Source organism: Erythrolamprus reginae, chromosome 2, assembly GCF_031021105.1.
Source record: "Erythrolamprus reginae isolate rEryReg1 chromosome 2, rEryReg1.hap1, whole genome shotgun sequence".
NCBI lineage: Eukaryota > Metazoa > Chordata > Lepidosauria > Squamata > Dipsadidae > Erythrolamprus > Erythrolamprus reginae.
Window position 1 is genome coordinate 103,601,819 of NC_091951.1, and position 21,505 is coordinate 103,623,323.

Consider the following 21,505-nt stretch of genomic DNA (forward strand, 5'->3'; position numbering starts at 1 on the left):
CACCATGTCTTTTTTTCTTCCTATTGTTCTGCGTTAGTATGAAATGATAGTTAGTCAGGAATATTATTACTATTCTCACCATCATCATATAAATCTGGAAACTTAAATTGTTGGTTGTTAAAAAAAAAATATTTCCAATATCCAAAACAATTTGTTAAGCTACCTTGGGAAGGTATTGTCTAATTAGCAGAAATCAAAACCTATAATTTATCAAAACAATGTGAATTGCCAAATTAATTATGTGAACCATCTGTGGAAGGATGAAATATTCTAGAAGCAGCTAACATTTTGATAATAAAGGAAACTGGATTCTCTGATGTAAAATAGATTTTAAGTAATATTATTCAACCAGTTGATTTTTAATTGCTGAAGAAGCATTGATCATTCAGCAAGAAGCAATACTATGCAAAAGTTTGCTACTAAGTACTGTTATCATGTTTGATTATGAACAATCTTCTTCCAGATTGTATTTAATGTATAAAATAATAGTAATAATGGAAATATGGAAATATCATATTTATTTATTTATTTATTTAAATAAAAAACAGGACTGTCACACATTGTCCAATGTTTTTAAATGTTTGTCTATGTTTATATTGAAATAAAGAAAACTTTTTAATAAAAGAAAGCAATATTTTTCCATCAGTGTCCAGTAATGTCTATTTCTTGTAATATCATCACACAAACCATATATTTTTCAGCTCTGGAACTAATTTATCCATACAGAAGAATATTAATAGCTGCTACAACACTCCCCAAACAAAAGAGGCTTCATACCTGCCAGCCATTGCTTTATAGTAAGCGAAGATTTGATCTGCCAGTTTATATACAAATTGATCAAAACACAAGTTCACCTGGTAGAAAAAGAACAAACAAATGGGCTTTATAATAACAGGCTTTATAGAAGTTGAAGTGATAACATGTAAAATAAATGAAATGATTGATATTAATAATTAACAAAAATAATGCAGAGAGAACTCACTTCTGCTTCAATTTCATCATAGAGAAACTGCTTTTTAAACTTGGTCAAAGCATAATAGGCGCTATCGTTGTAGAGATCCAGTGGATAGAGCACATATCTGCAATTAATGAAACAGGTCAGCACAGGCATGTTTGTGCAAACATTTGTGTCAACTATGGTAGAAATTTTAAAATGTGATTTCGTTTAAAATTACTGATTTCAGGAAAGCCTGAAAAAAAGCCTGAAAAAAAAGCCTGAAAAAAAATTGATACAAGCTTTCTTAATTTTGTGCATTGTGCATCACTATTTGCTTTGGCTCTGTAACAAAATTTCTTCATGCATAAAATTGTATTTCATAAGCCTGCTACAATGGAATCCAGCCAATCGCACAAGGTCATGAACTTTCACGAATTCATTCATATGCAACATTTCTATTAGCATCTATCAACCAAATGCCCATCTACTAGCCTGCTCATAAATTATTTTCTATCATCATTTTTTCCTTACATCCTTAAAAATTGAAAGGAAAAATAAATTTGTATAGATTTGCTTTATACAAATCACTTCATAATTACTTTATACTGCATGAAACTATCATTTAAGAACACTTCAGTCCTTCACTCGTCTTTGTGCACTATTTATTTATTTATTTATTTATTTATTGCACTACATGCAATAAATAAAAGTAAATTATCCTTCCAAAGAGATTGGCAGTTGCAACAGAAACAGGGAGACTGAATACTGTATCATCACAAAGACACCCATAGATACATTCCATATCATCCTGGAGTTCTTACTCCATCATAGAGGGTTCTTTGGTATCCAAGATGTGATCAGTTAGAATCCAGGGCATTGACATCTCAATGGGAAACTGAATTCGGCGACCCATGGTCAACTCCAGAAAAAATTCCCGGAACCAAAGTTGGGACAAATCACAGCATTGTTGGAGGGCTTCTGAAAACATAAAATATTTTCCCAATATAAAGTGTAAGTAAAAATATATAATATTTCCCCACAACAAAATGCAAGACAGGTTTAATGCATATAACGTAAAAAGATATTGCAGAGTGTGTGAATACAACACGTCCATGTTACAAAATATTTTATGGAGATAATGTAACAGCATATTTCAACTGATAAAATTGTATGCATAAATATATAAAATTAGATTATTTTCTTACAAGAATAAGATTGCAATTTATTAAAAAAACCCTAAACAATTGGGCTAAGAATTTATTTCAACTTTACACCCAGTTCTAATAGTTCTTTAATATAAATTACAATAAATTGAAAATTCATTGTTCCAGAGCTGGTTATTCTTGACAAGCTAATTCTGTCTAGGTTATCCATTTCAGAGTTTATGTTGATACTTGCCACTTATATTGAGAAGATGTGTAAAGAAGAAGGACTGTTTATGGAATTCTTCAATGGCCAGAACTATTGGTCCATCCAGGCTGCTTCTAAGAGTCTTCTTTGAACCACTCTTGTCTGCAATGAGGGATTCTAACATGGTTCTCACCATATAAAGCTGAAAAGACACGTTGATGACTGTTACTACAATAATACTTTGATAAATAATAATAATCATGTATAAATAATAGTGCAGGTAATCTTCAACTTAATACCACTTGTTCAGCAACTATTTGGGGTTACGATGGCTGTAGGAACCTTGAGAAAGTGCTGTCATAACATGTCAAACTGCTCCCCTGTTGGATACATGACCCCATTTTGGGTGCTTGACAACCAGCTTATATTATGACTGGTTGCTGCATCTTACAATCACGTCCTCATGATCTGCTACTTTTTTGGCGGTTTTTGATGTTTCACTTTGATTTCTGGCAAAAAATGTACGTTCAGGAGGAAGGGTTAGCCATGTGATTTGATTAAAGACCCCATTAATATAGTTGTGAAATCAGGTCTTGTCACATGGGTGCCTTGCCTTACAACTGCCATGATTTATGGCTGAAATTCGAGCCCTAATTGTGGCTGTCAGTTGAAAACATATTCATATTCAGTGGAAACTGAGAAGAGAAGTGGTATCAGTCCATATCAGCTATTCCACAGCTGAGGGGGTCCTATTGAGTAGGCCTGCTCAAAGGAATTTGGAAGATGGAACTCACTTGGAGATCGGAATCCAAACTGAACTTCGCTCTTTGATCCCAATAGAAAAATAGATTCATTTTGGAGAAGAAAAGGCTTGTTATTACTATTATAGTTATAATGATCTCTTTCAAAGGAGGAAGGAAGTATCTGATATGTACAAATGGATAAATAATAGAATACAGGCAGGGGTGGGTTCCAGATTCTGCTACTGCATATGCAGTACTAAAAAAAAACCTTCTGCACATGTGCACAAGCAAAAAACAAGATGGCGGTACATATGGCACTGCCGAGAAAACTGGCTTGGGGCTTTGGCAGGCCTGGGTCACTGCCAGTTGCAGCAACTCAAGCCGCCAAGTTACTAATGGTTCTATAGAACCTGTCCGAACTGATAAGAACCCACTTCTGAATACAGATAATATTTAAAGTATGACTGTAATGGAGATTGTTTGGTAAGATATGGCAGTTGTAAAGCTGGAGGATCATGTGATCAACTCATTTTACAATGTTTTGCAGCAGACGTTAAGTGACCACCATAGCAAGAGTATTCGGAAACTTCAGCTGCGAGAGCAATTATGGGCTTCCCCAAATATGCCCATATTACTCCAACACTCCGCAGTCTGCATTGGTTGCCGATCAGTTTCTGGTCACAATTCAAAGTGTTGATCATCACCTATAAAGCCCTTCATGGCACCGGACCAGGATACCTGCGAGACCGCCTTCTGCCGCACGAATCCCAGCGACCGGTTAGGTCCCACAAAGTTGGTCTTCTCCAGGTTCCGTCGACTAAACAATGCCATCTGGCGGGACCCAGGGGAAGAGCCTTCTTGTGGCGTCTCCAACCCTCTGGAATCAGCTCCCTCCAGAGATTAGGACTGCCCCCACCCTCCCTGCCTTTCATAAACTCCTCAAAACCCACCTCTGTCGTCAAGTGTGGGGGATAGGATTGTATGTATGTTTTTATATATTGGGGTCCCTTGTTTTTAGACTTTTAAATGTATTATTGTTATTTTTAGATTTTAATTATTAGATTTGTCATCATGTATAGTTTTTATCACTGTTGTGAGCCACCTCGAGTCTCCGGAGAGGGGCGGCATACAAGTCTAATAAATAAATAAAAATAAATAAAAATAGAACTTAGACTTCTACACCGCTTCACAGTGGTTTACAGCCCTTTCTTAAGCAGCTTACAGAGACAGTATTTTGAGTTCAACAATCTGGGTCCTTCAGAAAGATGAAAGGCTGAATATTTACTTTATTAGTGTGAAACTGAACAGTATAATTTTTAAAAAACTATTCTAAAGATCTGGTTGATAAATTAACCTGCAAGTTCTTACTAAAGGAACAGATACCTGTGTGCTTGAAGGTCCAACAGCTCGTCGTGGGACTTTGATATCAAAACCACCTTTGGGATCTTTCTCCCCTCTCAGGCAGGGATCATTTGGAGGCTCACGTCCTCCCTCCCAATCACAGATTGTCTTTCTAATTGCCTGAAGAACACTGGGAAGATGAAGAGCGGATCGATCATTGAACTGAATTGCTATGTTTACAGTGAAGTCTAAATAATAAATTTAAATATGAAGTAGAAATATAATTATGTAAGTACTGCATGATATTTATTTAATCTGATATTTAATTATAGTAGTATAATATTGATACCATACTACAATATAGTAGTAGTATCAATATTAATTAATCCAAAGAACTCTACTTCTTTGGTGTGTACAAAGGGTTAATTATCCCATACCACATTAAAAGATGTATTTCAGTTGCCAATCCATTCAGGCTACAAGCAGCAGATGAATGAAGACTGTCTCAGTTACACCCACACATACTTACGCATTATATACACACCCACACAGACAAAGAGATCATGTGTGTTGGTAGAAGCAGTTGTTGCAGGGAGAACAGGAGAAACTAAATGTTCTGATAGTCTATTAAATGACAGCCAATAGAAACTAGTGAAAAGTAAAAACCACAACCCAAAGCTTCATAGTTATAAGAGACATGACTATAATCCATGTCCTATCAAAACCTCTATGGAAGCAATCACTGACCAAATATTCAGCATATATGGATTGATACTGTTTGGAATGCTGATTTTCTAAACACAAATTCTGGGAACAGTGAATATTTGAAAATGCCTTCCTTGACCACTACTGTTCCATCTAACCTGGCACTGTTTATTCTTCTTCCAGTTTTCTACACTTGTAGCCTAAGTATTTTCCAAGCTCTCCACTATTTAATTGGCCGTATTATAGATTTAGCCTGGAATTTTTTGTGAACCATGCGTGGAATCAATCCTGCACTTAGAAACATGCATACTAATGTAATGGTATAGGCAGGCAGGGGAAAAAATGAAACAAGAGTCCATGTATTTACAAAACTTCTAGCAAGTGATTAAGTTACCTGATGAGGACATTTTTCTTCTTCCTGACTGCTTGCCTGAGGGGCTCTCTCAAGGTCACCTGAGCAAAATCCTGTAGAGCAGCATAGATCGTGTTCCTGATAGCCTGGTTGAAGACACTCTCCATTCGACCCATCAGCACTTGCAGGCCCTTGATCATAGCGATAACCTGCGTAGAATAAAAATAGTCAGTATGGCTCTTTTAATTATACCAGGCCCATTTGCATGCAATTTCAGGACAGCATCCTTGACCTCAACCCACTCCTAAGAGGTCTGTAAGGGGCATGAGTAAATGCACCAACATGCCTACTGTCCCTGTCATACTGTCCTGATGTATTTGTAACCAACTCATTTATTCATAACCATTATTATTATTATTATTATTATTATTATTATTATTATTATTATATTAAATGTATATGCCACCCCTTTCTGAAGATTTAGTACAGCTTACAACATATAAAAACAGTATAGATCAAGATATGATTAATTAAAATTAAAATTAAGAATTACATTTAAAAATTAAAAAAGGCTATTAGCATACACACACATGTCCATTCAAACAAGCCCACTATACATTCATTGACAAGGGGATAGAATCTAATGACCTCAAGCTTGGTGGCATAAATGAGTCTTTAGACTCTTATGGAAGGCGGGGAGGGTGGGGGCAAAATGAATCTCTGGGGGAGTTGATTCCAGAGGGCCAGGGCTCCCACAGAAAAGGGTCTTCCCCTGGGTCCCGTGACATTGTCTAGTAGTTGACGGGACCTGGAGAAGGCTGACTCTGTGGGACCTAAGCAGTTGCTGGGATTCATGCAGCAGGAGGCAGTCCCGTACACAATCTGCTCCCATGCCATTTAGGGCTTTATAGGTTATAATCAAAACTTTGAATTGAGTCCGGAAACCAATTGGCAGCCAGTGCAGACCACGGACTGTTGGAGATATGTTGACATGTCTGGGTAATCCCATGACTGCTCACGCGGCTGCATTCTGCACAATTTATACACTTTATGTATTCACAATCACGTTTATTCTTTTTCTGTAGTTTTGTACAGTATATGCTTGACCAAATAAATAAATAAATCCCAAAGGCACTCTTCCAGTGCTATCCTGGAAGCCCTGGATTTGAGGGGTTTTCTCTGCATACAAGAATATAAAAACAAATGGAGAAAACAGGACAGTTGTAAACTGAAGACAGCAATGTCTGGATCCTCCCATATTCCAAGATTGCTTCAGACATCCATTCAAGGAAACTCTCTAACCTGGACAGAAATGACAGATATAGCCACCTACCTCCACGAAAGCAAACTTTTCCTCACTGGTATAATTGTATCTTGTAGCTCTCTCATACTCTTCAGCAGTGCCTGGACAATCTTTGTTACAGAACTTATCAGTGGGATGGACTAGCTTCCAAGAATACTTCGAGAAGGGGGGTAAAAAATAGAAAATCCAGTTGGAAAAATCCAGCATATTGATTTCTCGGAAAATACTAAATTCAGCCTATAAGGTAATTTCTTTGGTATATGTAGACTCTATTTTTTAACGTCAGCTTTTGTAAACAGTACACAGGCATGCACATCTTTAAATCATTTTTTTTCAAGCTACATAGGGAAAATAAATTAAAACATGTTCAAGACTCTGGTGTATGCTGAAGGCAATTTTACCTTAAAAATCAACATATAAATGTATCAGAAAAAAAAATACTTACCACTTCCATCACATGTGCACTCCACTTTGACAAAAGTTGAAGCCCCCGTAAAGCCAGATCAAAAAGCTCCCTATATTCTTCATCTGACTTCTGACTGTCCAATCCTGAGCCTGTCACCACCTGGAAATGGAGTAGACATCTGTCTCACTCAGAAATTTTTTCCTTTAATTGCTTCATGTTGCTATTTTCATTAACTGAGCAAGACATTGCAAACATTCATCAACGAGAGTTAATTGATGGACAGTGAATGATGGGAAGAACTGAGAAATTAATTTATTGATTTATTTACTCAGTTTCTTTAACTGTCCTTCTCAATCAATGACTCTGGCTGGATTACAAATCCAGAATTGCTAGAAAGTTGCCGAGATAAAATATCCAGATGGATGACATCAAAAAGGCATGATTCCTCCAATCAGTTTCATATTCATATTCTAGTCTTTCATCTACTGGTAAGCATTCCAAACAATATAGTTCAAAGATAACACTCAATATAAAAACTCATTCAGTTTCCTACACAATATAGGAATAAAACTAGGAAGATCTTCAGATAAAAATGCAGAAGTACCATTTCTTAATTATTGCAACTTTCGCTGAATTCCTTTGGAAACATTTTGACTAACAGTAAATATCTAGCTCCTATATAAGAGAAATTCAAGGATAACTTCCTTTGGGCTCATATATGCAAATACACTGCTCAAAAAAATAAAGGGAACACTTAAACAACACAGTATAACTCCAAGTAAATCAAACTGTGAAATCAAACTGACCACTTAGGAAGCAACACTGATTGACAGTCAATTTCACATGCTGTTGTGCACATTCAACTTTGTACAGAACAAATCATTCGGTGAGAATATTGCATTCATTCAGATCTAGGGTGTGTTATTTGAGTGTTCCCTTTATTTTTTCAGCAGTATATATTGGGTAATATAGTGCCCTCTATTGTGCAGGCAATCATCTGCCCACTGACTAATTGTGAATGTTCTTTAAACTTTTAAATGGGAAAGGCCATAGATATCTACAGGTGTACATTGTTAAAATCTATAGGTGGTAGGTTTAAACAATGTTGAACAGTATGTCATCTGACAGCACTAAAAGCAATTTGAAAGGCCTAGGAACACCTAGGGATATTTAATTGTTTTCAGAAGGAGGTTCATATTTATTCTTCCATTGTATAAGGGATCCACAATTAAAATAAGTAGATGGAATCTGGACAAAGACTAAAATGGATTTGGTTTAATATTTAAGTTTAATTGAAACATTAATTGAAAAAAATCAATTAAATATAATTACAAAGATTCTTTTTTAATATTTCCCCTACTGTCTAAATTTTAAAACGTACAATTTAAAGGCATCCTTTGAAAAAAATTGCAGGCAGCATATAGGGCATCATAGGACTTCCCCTGAGATATTGCATTGTATACTTTTCTTTGCAAAACAGTAAATAAGAGTTGACTGCAGACTGTATCTTTGATACAGAAGAACAAAGAGAGCCATACACTTTTGAATGAGGAAATTCTTTCTACTCTGAATATCTGGAGAGCTGCTATTGGTTGGAATGGATGGAATTGGACATTCATCATTTCAATCTCCAAGAGGCAAGCTATTTGCATTCCAACACCATAATCAAACACAGAAACAGAGTAATAATGAATTGCTCATGGAACACACTCAAATGAATAAATGGAATTATTCACACACTCATTCTTTCACACATACATTGTGCAACACAGGCCTCCATGGAAGCTTACCTCACTGTTGCTGTAGCGAGCAAGTTCAGAGATAAACCGGATATGATCATCTCGGATCTGTACCATCTGTTCACAGATGTTATACTGTGGACTGATGCTGCTTTGAGTGCATGTCCATCTGGGCAGAAAACCAATGTCTTTAAGTTAACACTCATGTCTGACTCTACAGTTATTACTCAAGATAACTTTGGTCCACTGGTCCACTAATATCTCACTTGGTCCAATGTCTTTTGATATGGTGCTGCATCACTCAGTAATTGGCAACTAAAAACTATAGTTGTTGTAGTAGATACATTTTTTAATTTCATAATTTATCCTACACTTTATATGTTTATTTTATTTATTTTAAATTTGTGATAAAAGTAGCAAATCCATAGATGATAAATAGAATTATTCACTCAATACGTGCCTTGCCTTTCGTAAACTCCTTAAAACCCACCTCTGCCATCAGGCATGGGGGAACTAAAACATCTCCCCCTTGCCCATGTTGTTTTGCTGTTTGATTGATTGTGTGCTTATTTTTTATATAAATTGGGATTGTTTTATGAATTTCTTAACTTAAAATTGTAATTGGATTGGCAGGCATTGGATTTGTCACTATGTACTGTTTTTGCTATTGTTGTGAGCCGCCCCGAGTCTGCGGAGACGGGCGGCATATAAATCCAATAAATCTAATCTAATCTAATACGTGCATGGCAGAATTGAGGACTGGTCTTTAAGAAATTGTACATGTTGTAAACAAAAGTATATAAAGAAAAGATGTCTAGAATCAAAAATTGGGGTCTATATAACCTACATTTATAACATTCTAGGTCTGTGCCAATATAGAACAATATCAGCAAAACATGTGTTAAAAATTGAATTAGGAAATAAATAAGAGTCAAAAATGATATGATAAACCTGGCAACCCTAATAATAATAATAATAATAATAATAATAATAGCAAACCATAGTTTAAAATTGTTTCCTTTTCCTGGTTGCCAGAGCCAGGTCTATAGCTATGATTCACCCATTCAGACAACACACAGAATCACAGTAAGTATCAAATGCTTTATAAAGTTCTAAAATTAGAATGTCATTATAGATTCACAATTTCTCCATTTAAAATGAAATCAATAATGACCCATCTTTAACATGAAGTTTGAACTTAGCCATTCATTCTTTCTTCTTTTACGTGACTATGAATTATTCTTAAATGTAGCAAATGAACCTGACTTCTATTTACCGTAGGTTTTGGACTATAAAATGCATCAGAGTATAAGACACAACTTAGTTTTTTGGGAGGAAAAAAGAAAAAAGCTGATTTGGGGGATGGATGGCTTCCCTGAATACCTTCAATCAGCTGTTCCCAGAGGTTAATTTTCACAATAGGTTCATTGGTTGTGAGCTCTATGCCTTGTTCTTTCAGCCTGTGACTCCTCCGTTTCAGAGTCATTTTTTCAGCCCGTGAAACCACTGTTGTAGCCTCCCCCAGCCATCCAAACAGAGGTTTCAGAGGCTGAAAAAAGAGCCTCTGAAATGGAGGTTTCACATGCTGTTTTCAGCCTCTGAAACATCCGCTTGAAAGGATGGGCAGGGCTACATATAAGATGCACCCAAATTTTCACCCTCTTTTAGGGTGGGGGGACTCCAAATACTCTGAAAAATATGGTAAATGTCAGTAAAGAATATATATACAATCTATCTGAAGTGCCAACTTTGCTATCCAGAATGTTTATTTTGAAAGAGTGGGATATTCTGGGACTAGATGTCTTGATAATATTGAAGTAGATGCAATTCTCTTAATTGTGTTGACAGTGATGATTAGGTCCTGTTGTATTTCCAGATGTTCAGAAATCCAATACTTTGCTCTTACCCTTCCAGTGTACTGTCATCAACAGGTTATCAGTGGTGATGTACTAGCCAACCTGCCACATATAATCTATTCCATTACACAAAATTAAAAGGCCATACAAGAAAAAAAAAGACATACACAGTTAATTACATCTCACCACAAGGATGGAAATGAATTAGGGAGACAAAAAGGAAAAGAAGAGCATGAATGTGCAGGAACATAAAACCCCCACAATTGTTGGGCAGTCAAGTTAGTGTTCATAATCTCTTCTCCAAGGAAGGAGAAAGATATTGGCTCAGGAGGTGATATTGCTCTGCTTAGAAACTGAATAAGAAAATAATTGTTAGTAAGTAAAGATGAGTAGAAGAAATAGTTCGCAGCTGATTATTGGATGGAGTAGGATAGATTAGAAATGGGATTTAAACACACATTGTTAAAGACTTCCATGGACTGGGCTGAGTTTAAAATCCAACTTATTTTGGCAATAGAAGAAAAGGTTAGATTGATGAGTGAGAAACAACATACACATTTATGCTAATATGGAAGCCATTAGTTGGATACCATAAAATGAAATAAATATACACCAAACAAACACCATGAATTCCAGTAATGAAATCCAATTATAACCCGATTTCTTTTTTTGCATTAATTAATGATTGTCTCTTATTAGCAGTAATTCTGAGACTGTCAGCCTTCTGATGAAAATCTGAGAAATTGAAACTGTTTATTTGGTTCGACTCTTGGTAGTTTCCCCAAAATAAAGTCATCAGGTTGTGTAGTGAAATGGAAACTGAAACTGCCAACTGAGAGGCATGCATCATATGAAATGTTACTATCTTCGTATGGTTGAGTCACCTTGCATTTACATCTTGCCATAAATTGAACTACACCACTTACCCTTCGGCCTAGAAATATCTACAGGGGAGGCTGTCTGAAATATAGGGGGACAGCATTGCCTCCCATGGTTCTGTATCAAGACAGTTGGTCATAATTCAACCCTTAATTGTGATTTCATTTACCAGGGTGCTTATAGGGAAGATGGGCAGCATAAAAATGTAAAAAATAAATACATAAACAAACAAACCTATCTTCTCTAAGCTACCACTTACTGAACCCACCATACACATCCATCCCTATGAACAATTCCATTGAAAACAATTCCAGTTGGGAGTCAATAGAGTTTATGCTACATTTATTTTGTTATTCCGCCTAAAACCCACTCTGAGAATTCTTCTGGACAGATAGAGTACTGTGTTCATGCTCTGGAGGATTTTCTATCCAATTGAAAAATTGTGGATAAAAATTACCCAGAGCAGGCACACTCGGTCACATTCATGTTCACAGAATAAGCATTCATACCTACATTCGCAGCTGCCAAGCATGCAAACAAATAATAGTCAACATACAAGTGCAGACACAGTATTTAATATACCCAATGAATATCATCACTCGTATGCATTAACACTCATATCCATTTTTCTGCCATGTAAGCGTACTTCACATGTAGATACTTGCACAAATCCAACCATTCATTTCCATCTCCATCTATACCTCTCAGTCAGTACTTTCTTATACATACAGGTATTTCAGAGATTGGCACCCATATACCGGTACATATAAACTCCCAGTGCAAATTATTGATCTGCACTCAGTTCTAGCAATCACTTCCCTGTATCCTCAAAGACACATCTTTATTGTGGGTATAATTATGAAAAATTTGCTACATACAGATATTTAGCCAGACTGATAAACATTCAGAAAGTTTGAGGAAGGTAATTTATATTCTTGCTTGGATTAAGTCTACGGAGAGGGGCGGCATACAAATCTAATAAATAATAATAATAAATAATTAAACAGATCTCGAATGTCAGGACATCTCTCCCTAGCCAAAGGACTGGATGAGATTTGAAATTGAAATTAAGGTGGAATTATTTGTTTGTCTGTTTGTTTGGATAGACTCGGGTTATTTTACTCGGGTAAAACAACATGAAAGAGGTAAGAAAGTTGAAAGTTAGAAGCAAAAACTGTCTGACCTAGGGGAAAATTCTAGGAATGCAGGAATTTTGAATGGTAGCCAGAGTTCAGTGAGCTTGAAAAATGTTGGTATAAAACAGAAGTATAAATCTTCAATAGTTGCATCCCTGGATTTGTCATCAGAAGGTATTAACTCTGTGCAGCCAAGCAGAGAAAGGTCTCAAAAGATCTGGACTGTCACTTCAAGGTTAAAATAATAATCTGATTTAATTGCATCTTCAGCGCAATTCTAGAGTAATTCTCGAATTGATCCTATAGTAAATTAAAAGGGGGACCTTTTAGCAGGTTCCAACGGTACAGTCGACACCATCGTACCAGTAGCGAAAATTGTGCCGTGCGTGAAGCTCTGCATCTCTGGCGTGCATGCGCCCAAGTGAGATTTTGGTTCTGCGCATGTGCAGGAAGCAAAAAAAATTGCCAAAATCTCTGTCTCGCACGTGTCCCCTTGTGAGATTTTTCTTCCTGCGCATGCGCAGAAGCAAAGTTTCACTCGGATGTGTATGCGTGCATTCTGGAGTGCACCAGTAGCAGGAGGAGCTGCTACAGGTTCGCTGCACCCACCTGATCACCCACCTGATCACCGCCTGAGACATTGGGATTTCTAAGAACCACAAAATACCAGGGAAGGGAGATTAAGGTTGAAGAACATTTTAATTCCAAAGATGGCAGTACTTGAGGAATCAACATTTAAAAGATCACACTCTTTGCATTATCTTTCCATTTCAGTAATAAAAGAGAAGATTTGTAGCTCAATGTTGATATGAGGGTCCTTGGTGCTCTCTGAGCTTGTTTGGTTTCTCGCAGATGTCTCATTATCCAAACTAGGCAACATCATCTGGCTAGTAAGGAGTACAGTTTGCTGTCAGTTTACATGGTGGCTTGCCTGTCATTGTCGGTGGGGTTGGCCTTAGAGATTCTTTGGTAGATCTGTTTACTGTCAGCTTCTTTGGCTGTTGGCTGATGATGGTACCTAGTCTGGGTAATGAAATGTCTGCAGAACACATGTGGAAAATAATTCATAGATGGCTCATAGAAATCGCCAAAGAGAAAATAGAATATACTCCAGAAGGTATGCTCCTAGGAATTTGGAAAAAAAATATTCTAAGCAAACTCTCTTCCCTGTGACTCATATAAATACCGCAACTAGAATATCGCTAGCGCAAATGTGGAAAAATGAAAAGATCCCATCAGAAAGCCTAATTATAGACAAAATATACAAATGTGTAGAGATGGATGAAATCACAAATTCAATTAAGGGAAATAAAATCAAAGAATCAAAACGATCATGGTACAAATGGCATGAATGGATTCAAAAGAAAAACTAAAAATATTACAATACAAAGTAACAGTGTATATAGAAAAAGTAATAAATACCTTATGAATGTCAATTGAAACAAAGAATAAACATTTCCCTCTTTCCTGTTATTTTAAGTATGTATTATACCAATGATATATATAATTGAATGTATACTATTAAATAAGTGATATAGAGAAATGGAAGATATATACAAAAGGTGATAGAAATGGAATAAGATTTGTAAAACGTAAACAAAACATGTGAGAAATATTTTTGAAAACAATAAAGAAATTAAAAAAGAAAAAAGAAATGTCTGCAGAAAACAAGCAAGATCAGAGAGCACCAAGGACCCACCCTCCCTCTCCATTTTATTTTTAGGACTTACTGGGGTATCTGGATAGAGAACCAATGAAGGATTGGTTAATTTCAGGAAGGTAAGGTAGATTTAACTGCATAGAATTTATAGAATCAGTGTCTTTCAAGATACAGTAAAGAGAATATAAGGAATCATATTGTGACATACATCCTTAGCAAAGCACTCATTCTTACGTTCAATTATTGAATCGCTCAGACACAGGCTCATCGGCAGTCACGCAGTGAGCTTGCACACAAGTGGAAGAGTAGACTAAGACACACCAAAGCCAAGAGACATTATGGCAGGCACTCACTTGGATTTGTTCTCCTCATAGTGAGCACTGGTCTTAATGTATCTGGCCAGCTCTATCTGCATATCGCCGAATAAAGGAACCACCTGCAGCTGCTGGAAGAAAAAACAAGAAATGGTTTAAAGAAGGTAAAGATGCTTCCTTTGGCATCAGTATGACACATGGGGTAAAGGAGCATTTAACCACCAGAGGGGGCTAAAAGTCTGAAAGAGTATTCCTGACAGTATTGGGAGGAGCAAAAAAGTTTGTGAATTTCCATGGCAAAGCTGAGAAATATGCATTATGATAATGATTCAAATCAGGTCAGCACAATTTTTAAGCTAGCAATTTCATCATTATTTTGCATGGGCATCACTCCTGTTGAAAACTATCTCTTCTATTGCTTTAATAACCGCCTAAAAGAGGAATGTCAGCAGAAGTAGCAAAAAATGCACCTGGTAACCCTAATATGATCACCTTAACCCAGGAAATATATCTTCACCTTTTATTTCCTGTTTTGCTTACTGCTACCCTACCCAGCCATGAATCTTTTTACACATGTAAAAGCTTGATATATAGATAGGGAGATGGGATTTCTGCCCTCATAACAAATCTTGAACCACATATTATGTCTATTAAATATGAAGCCAAGTTTTTTCAATTGTCTCAGATTATTATCGAGTGTCAGAGAGCTAGAAAAATAAAAATAACTTTGGCTAATGAGAAAAGGAATTTATACTTGGTAAATTTTCAGTATATGATTATGTGCTTCACTCAAAGCAATTGCCTCAATTTATTAATAATCTTGGATTACCATTTGTAGGTTGCAAAAACCTGAATCCGTGCTGCCATCTAATGAACATCTAGATTTTGCAACCCAAGTATGGTAGCGTTAAATAGTCCTGTTTGAAAAACCTAACAATAAAGATTATTTAAAAAATAATAATTTGAAATTATATGCCTATTTTTGTTGACAAAAACATTAGAATAACAATTTCACACAACAATAGATTTTTTTTTCCTAAAAGGAAACTATAGTTTTCCAGGATGACTCCTGGATTAAATATAGTTCAACGAAGTGACTTCTCCCAAACATGCTTTTTCCAAAAGGAAATTGGATTTTCTTTGTTTTTCCTTGAAGATGTTTCGTTTCTCACCAGGAAGCTTCTTCAGTTCTTCTTCATTTCAGAACTGAAGAAGCTTCTTGGATGAGAAGTGAAACGTCTTCAAGGAAAAACAAAGGAAGTCCAGTTGCCTTTTGGAGTAAGCACCTTTGGGACAACCATGACCTGGATGAATGAGAATCTCCATAGAAAAAGTGACTTCCCATTTCCATCCTTCTCCAAATAATGTTTTTTATTAGTGATTTGTTACAATCACTCAACATTATCCAAATAGAACTATATCATCTAACTATGAACTACATCATCAAAATTGAATCAAACAATCAGCAGCCAGTTACAATACATTGCATTTAAAGAGGCAGAGCCAGGATTGCTTTCACTGTGATTTTTTGGGGGGGCGGGGAGGTAAAGTAAAAATTTTAACCTTCATTTAGTTCTCATTTAATATCTCCTTGTTCTGCAACCGTGCAAAGTTACGACAGAGTTGAGGGGGACGTACAGCTTCTCCTCATAGTCTCTGTGATCAAGTGATCATGATTTGGGCACTTGGAAACCAACTTGCAATGATGACATTGCATGGTTCTATGGTCATACATTCACATTTTGTAACCTTCACTTTCAGCTTTAGACAAGTAATGTCAATGGGGAAGTTGGCAGGAGGGCTACAACATAATGATGGGCCATTGCAACCATATGGGATTAGCCTAACAATGGCAACTGGGACTTGCTGTCATAAGTTGGCATGGAAATTGTGCTTTATGATCGCATTGTTTAGCAATCCCAGTTAATTATTAGGTAACTGAAGGCTATAGAAGTCTTATTCAGATATTTAGTAAGTTTTATATTAAATCAAGGGTGTCAAACTTGATTTAATTGATGGTCACATCAGGGTGGTGTTGGACCTCAGGGGGCTGGGGTGGGTGTGGTCACCTTGACATTAATCATGTCAGGGGCACCTGTCGTTGCTTGAGTGTTCTGCCAGTGAAAACGGGCTCCCAAGCTCTGCTTTCAGTTGGTATGGCCTCCTGCAACCTTCTGCAGCAAAAATGGAGTGTGCAGCACTCCCAAGCTCTGTTTTCACTGGCAGAGGATTGTAGGACATTGTCCCAGCCAAAAATGAAGATCGGGAGCCCATTTCACTGGCAGAGGCACCATGGGCTACTCCTGTGCTGTTTCCAGGGCAGTCCCGTGGTCCAGATCTAAGCATTCCACCAGCTAAATCCAGCCCATGGGCCTTGAGTTTGACACCCCTGGATTAGATGTATACTGTACATGATATAGATTTAACACTATTTTTAAATAGGTACAAGAATACAGTGGACTTTCATGTGATAATGAGGACTCTAAACTTTGGGATACCTCTCACTTTTAAAATTCTTATACTCTAAATATTAAGCTTATGGAAGAAATTTCATATTATTTTTTGACAAATACAAGAAATTACTTTAATATCTGCATGCAAGAGGAAGAATGAAACATGTAAATCAGTTAACATGGAAACAGTTAACATGTAGCTCGCATTCATAGGCATATGTGTGAATTGTGGAATTATTAATAAAGTTGAATAAGTACACAAATATCAATTTAAAATCTGCTCTTTTAATTAATCAAGAACCTTGATAGCAGCCGTGATGTTGCTGATGGGTTGAGACTAGACCGATATTGGATGATATATTCACCATATTCATGTTTCCTTCATTTGCTAAATGAAACACATATTATGTTTGATAGATAGAATGTCAAGTAATTAATAATTAGAGGTGATATACTGTAGCCACCATGTAGTTTTTGAACTACACTTAACAATGGAAAGTACTAATTTTAATGAACTTGCAAGAATAAGAATTTAGCAATGTTGCAAATGGAACTGCTATAAAATAAGCCACTTAAGGGGGCACCTGAAGGTTAACAGCAATAATCTGTTGCCCTGATAATAGGAACCATGTTTAGCTCCTTATATAGAATGGTTGCTATTTGGAAACTTTCAAAACCTCTGCAAACAATTGCAAATAATTGTGAACTTTAATTCTCAATTCACCTTTCATTTTTCCACCATTTTTTCAGCAGGACAAATGCTACATCATCTGCTTAAAATGATACCACAGCATGAAAAAGTACATATAAGCATATGTACTTATACACATATAAGCATAAAAGACAATGATGTCTTTTGAAAGAAGCAGGCTAAATGTCCAAACATTTTTTCACATTGATACAGGAGGTACACATGAGTGATACCTAGTTCTACAGTTGAGTAGTCATATTTTTTAAAATGGGTTGAAATTTCTATCACATGCAGATCCTACTCTTCTAAGCAGTCCACATATGGGAAACATTTTGGACAAAAACTTATAGTAAATTCTAGGTTGGACATTTTTGAGATCAGCAGGTACTATTTACATAAATCTATCTGTTATCTAAAACTGCTGCAGCTGTTGCTTGAGCTGCTTGCTAAGAGCTAAAACAAGCAAGAGTGAAACAATCAGAACACTTTTATATGCAGTTCAGTTTTTAAATGACTTTGTTAAATAAACTAAAAATGATAATAAAGTTTCCCTCCAGTTGAGCTTAACTTTTGATGGCCTAACTGGTGATTTTCTTGGCATCTGTTCAGAGCTATATTCTTCTGGAAGACTTTTTTTTAAAAAAAAGACTTCAATCTAGTCTCTTCTGTAACTTGGCATTTTTGGATAGCTTCCACTGTTATACTATAGAACAGAAAGGATAGCATTACCTCCCAAGCAGGTCCAGCCCTACTTAACATTCAGAGATCAGCCAAAGCCAGCATTATCATGCTTTTAAAAGTTTGGTAACAGCAGTGATGGGGTCCTATGGGAATGGTCAGGAATGTAGTTCCGACAGCAAAATTTGGAGCTCCACCCCAGAGCACCCAATTTGCACTGAAAGATGTTGAAACAAAATGCATAAGCCACGCCCACAGTGTGGTAGTAAAAGTTTTGGTAGCCCATCACTGGGTATCAGCCTGAGAATAATGCACAATTTTAAATTTCACAATTTTAAAAAAAGAGAGGACAGAGGAGGATATATCGGAAGAAAAAACCAACCAAATTATGTGTTTTACAGTCAACCATTACAGTGAATTCAATAAGTTTCTTCTCTCCTTTATCCTCACCTAATTTTATTCAGAAAAGTACTTAAATGGAAGTCACAGCTGTATGTATGGTATGTTTGTACATATGCTGGTTTTATACATTAAGGGGTTTTAAGTTAGTTTTTAGTATTGGATTTTTACTGTATATTGTTCATGTTGTTAGCCGCCCCGAGTTTTCGGAGAGGGGCAGCATATAAATCCAATAAATTGAATTGAATTGAATTGAATATATTGATGTATGCATCTCCATAAATATGCATGCCCTGTATGTTTTAGTTTTATGTTTTAGTTTCCCTCTCTGTTATAATTTTTGTGCATTCTCTTTTCCTTTTCCCCCTGCATTTATTTAAAAAATTAAAATTAAAAAGCTTGTACACAGTAACTCACATTCCATTAAGGAATTCACCATGATTTAAAAGATGACCAGCCTATTGTCCTAAAATATATAGCTGTGTCCATTACGGGAACAAGGTTTTCCCTGAAGAAGGTAAGGTAAACAGAAGAATTCCAGCCTATGATGCATGTCCTGCTGTTGATTGTCAGAGCTTATTGTGCAGAGGTGAAATCTGGTAGATACGAAATTAATCTGTATGAATCTGATTTTAATCAGGACATTTTTTGCAGAAATATTAGCTTGTTGTTAAAACACACAGAATAAAACTTCCTACTTGCTTATTTTCCAATTGTGCAACAGTAAAATATTCAGATGTTTGCGATTCAGTCGCACCTTTGTTTCCAGCATGTCAAATCCTCCTGTGTTTGCTTTATCCCTAGACAGTACCAATACAGATAATCTCGGGTCCCTCTGGAAATAATCATGAACCAGCTAGACACTAACCTTGAAGAATTTATCAATTTTGCTGAGATTGATTCTCTTCTTGGCATCTAATTTGTAAATATTACTAACATTTCCATCCATCAGGTACAGACCAAAACCCATCACCTATAAGAAAAATATGAGCAACATCTGAATGTTCATCACGGTCATTTAATAGTGTTTGAAAGAAGAAAAAGAGCATATTCTATGGACAAATTTTTAATTAAAAAAACCATATCTTATAATATTTGAGACTACATCTACTCTGTGACTAACCATAACATACTTTTGATTTTTGAAATTATAGGTAGCTTCCTTAAATTGTTTCAAAATATTTGTCCAGTTGATTCAATATTGTCCATTCAGACGGGCAACTTGTTTGTGCACATTCCATCTGTACTGCAACACCTTTTAAAAAGTACACACACACACACACACAAAAAGATTGGGGCCTTTCTGTGATCCACAGGCTTCCACCCCTTATAAATAAAGGATTTTCAATCTGACTCTGAAAAAAAACTTGCAGGATTTTTGAATGCCTTTTTGAAATAGTTTTAAATCTTTCTAGTAATTATATTTTAATATAGAAGTTAAAAATTAAAATCTAAAAGGAGAAAACACACACACACACACACACAAACCCCCACACCAAAACATGCATCATGAAAATAGGCATCACAACGTTCTTGTGAAAAACTGAAAGATGGCTAAAATAAATTTGCAGATAATTGAAAGAAGTTACCTTCAAAAGCATATGCTTCTCGCTGGGTGTCAAATACATCTTGTTTTCATAGTAATCCACACAGATGTTGACAATATCAGCCAACAGTTCTTCATAACCAGGGATCACTTCCAGCTGCTGATGCAGGCACTTAAAAAGAATTCCCACAAGACCCTCACTAATTTTCCAATGAGAATGAAATAAAAGGTCGTAAAATTTAATTTAGTGTCTTCCTTGCAGCGTATAGGCAAGGAATTAATTTAAGCTATGTACTGCTTACATCAAGCACTGCATTTGCTCTAAATAGTTGTATGCAGTGCTGGGCAGTATAAGAACGATTAAATATCTCTTTTACTATAGCTACTGTATCGTACCATCTGCTTATTCCCAATGTATTTCTGCTACCCTCATTCTTTTTGAAAAGGCAATAATTTTTATATCTGCACTAGCCAATTCTATATTTAGTAGCTTGCAAAAGATAATTGTTTACAAACGCTGCAAAAGCAATAATTTATATGTGTGTGTAAAAAACGGAGTGGCGTTCTTGGTGCTGTCTATTTCCCCATCCTCCATCAAACACCCTCCCTCTGCAAACAAAACAAAACACAACAAAACCCTGGCACAGGACAAGTTACTACCCATAAAGAGGCAGCACATCCTAATCTCAGTCACACTGATGATCTTAGCTAGCTGAAGAATGAAATGTCCGTTAGCAAACAATCAAGCTCAGAAAGCATCAAGAATATCATAGTTCAATCTTGAACTATATATATTTTCTTTTGTTAAAATGTCATAGGGACAAGAGGAGGTTGTGAACTCCCCAACTCTGGACACTTTCAAGAGGAGATTGGACTGCCACTTGGCTGGGGTGCTTTAAGATGCCTGCTCAGGCAGGGGGTTGGACTTGATGAGCTGCATGGTCCCTTTCAACTCTAACAATAAATAAAAATAAATAAATAAATAAAGAGATTAAACCAAATGATTATTAGAAGGGT

The 21,505-nt window shown here is 36.2% G+C and overlaps 1 protein-coding gene across 1 annotated transcript in view; it reads right to left on the reverse strand.

Moving 5' to 3' along the window:
• CYFIP2 (cytoplasmic FMR1 interacting protein 2) overlaps positions 1–21,505 on the reverse strand; it is a 70,293-nt gene that overhangs the window by 38,538 nt on the left and 10,250 nt on the right. The window contains exons 7-18 of the mRNA XM_070739001.1: positions 20,532–20,660; positions 19,811–19,915; positions 14,761–14,852; positions 8,928–9,045; positions 7,177–7,296; positions 6,762–6,887; positions 5,471–5,637; positions 4,414–4,561; positions 2,336–2,489; positions 1,759–1,915; positions 983–1,079; positions 778–854 (exon numbers count right to left, since the gene is read on the reverse strand). Of these exons, the coding sequence (XP_070595102.1) occupies positions 778–854; positions 983–1,079; positions 1,759–1,915; positions 2,336–2,489; positions 4,414–4,561; positions 5,471–5,637; positions 6,762–6,887; positions 7,177–7,296; positions 8,928–9,045; positions 14,761–14,852; positions 19,811–19,915; positions 20,532–20,660 (1,490 nt within the window). The remainder of the gene's footprint in view (positions 1–777; positions 855–982; positions 1,080–1,758; positions 1,916–2,335; positions 2,490–4,413; positions 4,562–5,470; positions 5,638–6,761; positions 6,888–7,176; positions 7,297–8,927; positions 9,046–14,760; positions 14,853–19,810; positions 19,916–20,531; positions 20,661–21,505) is intronic.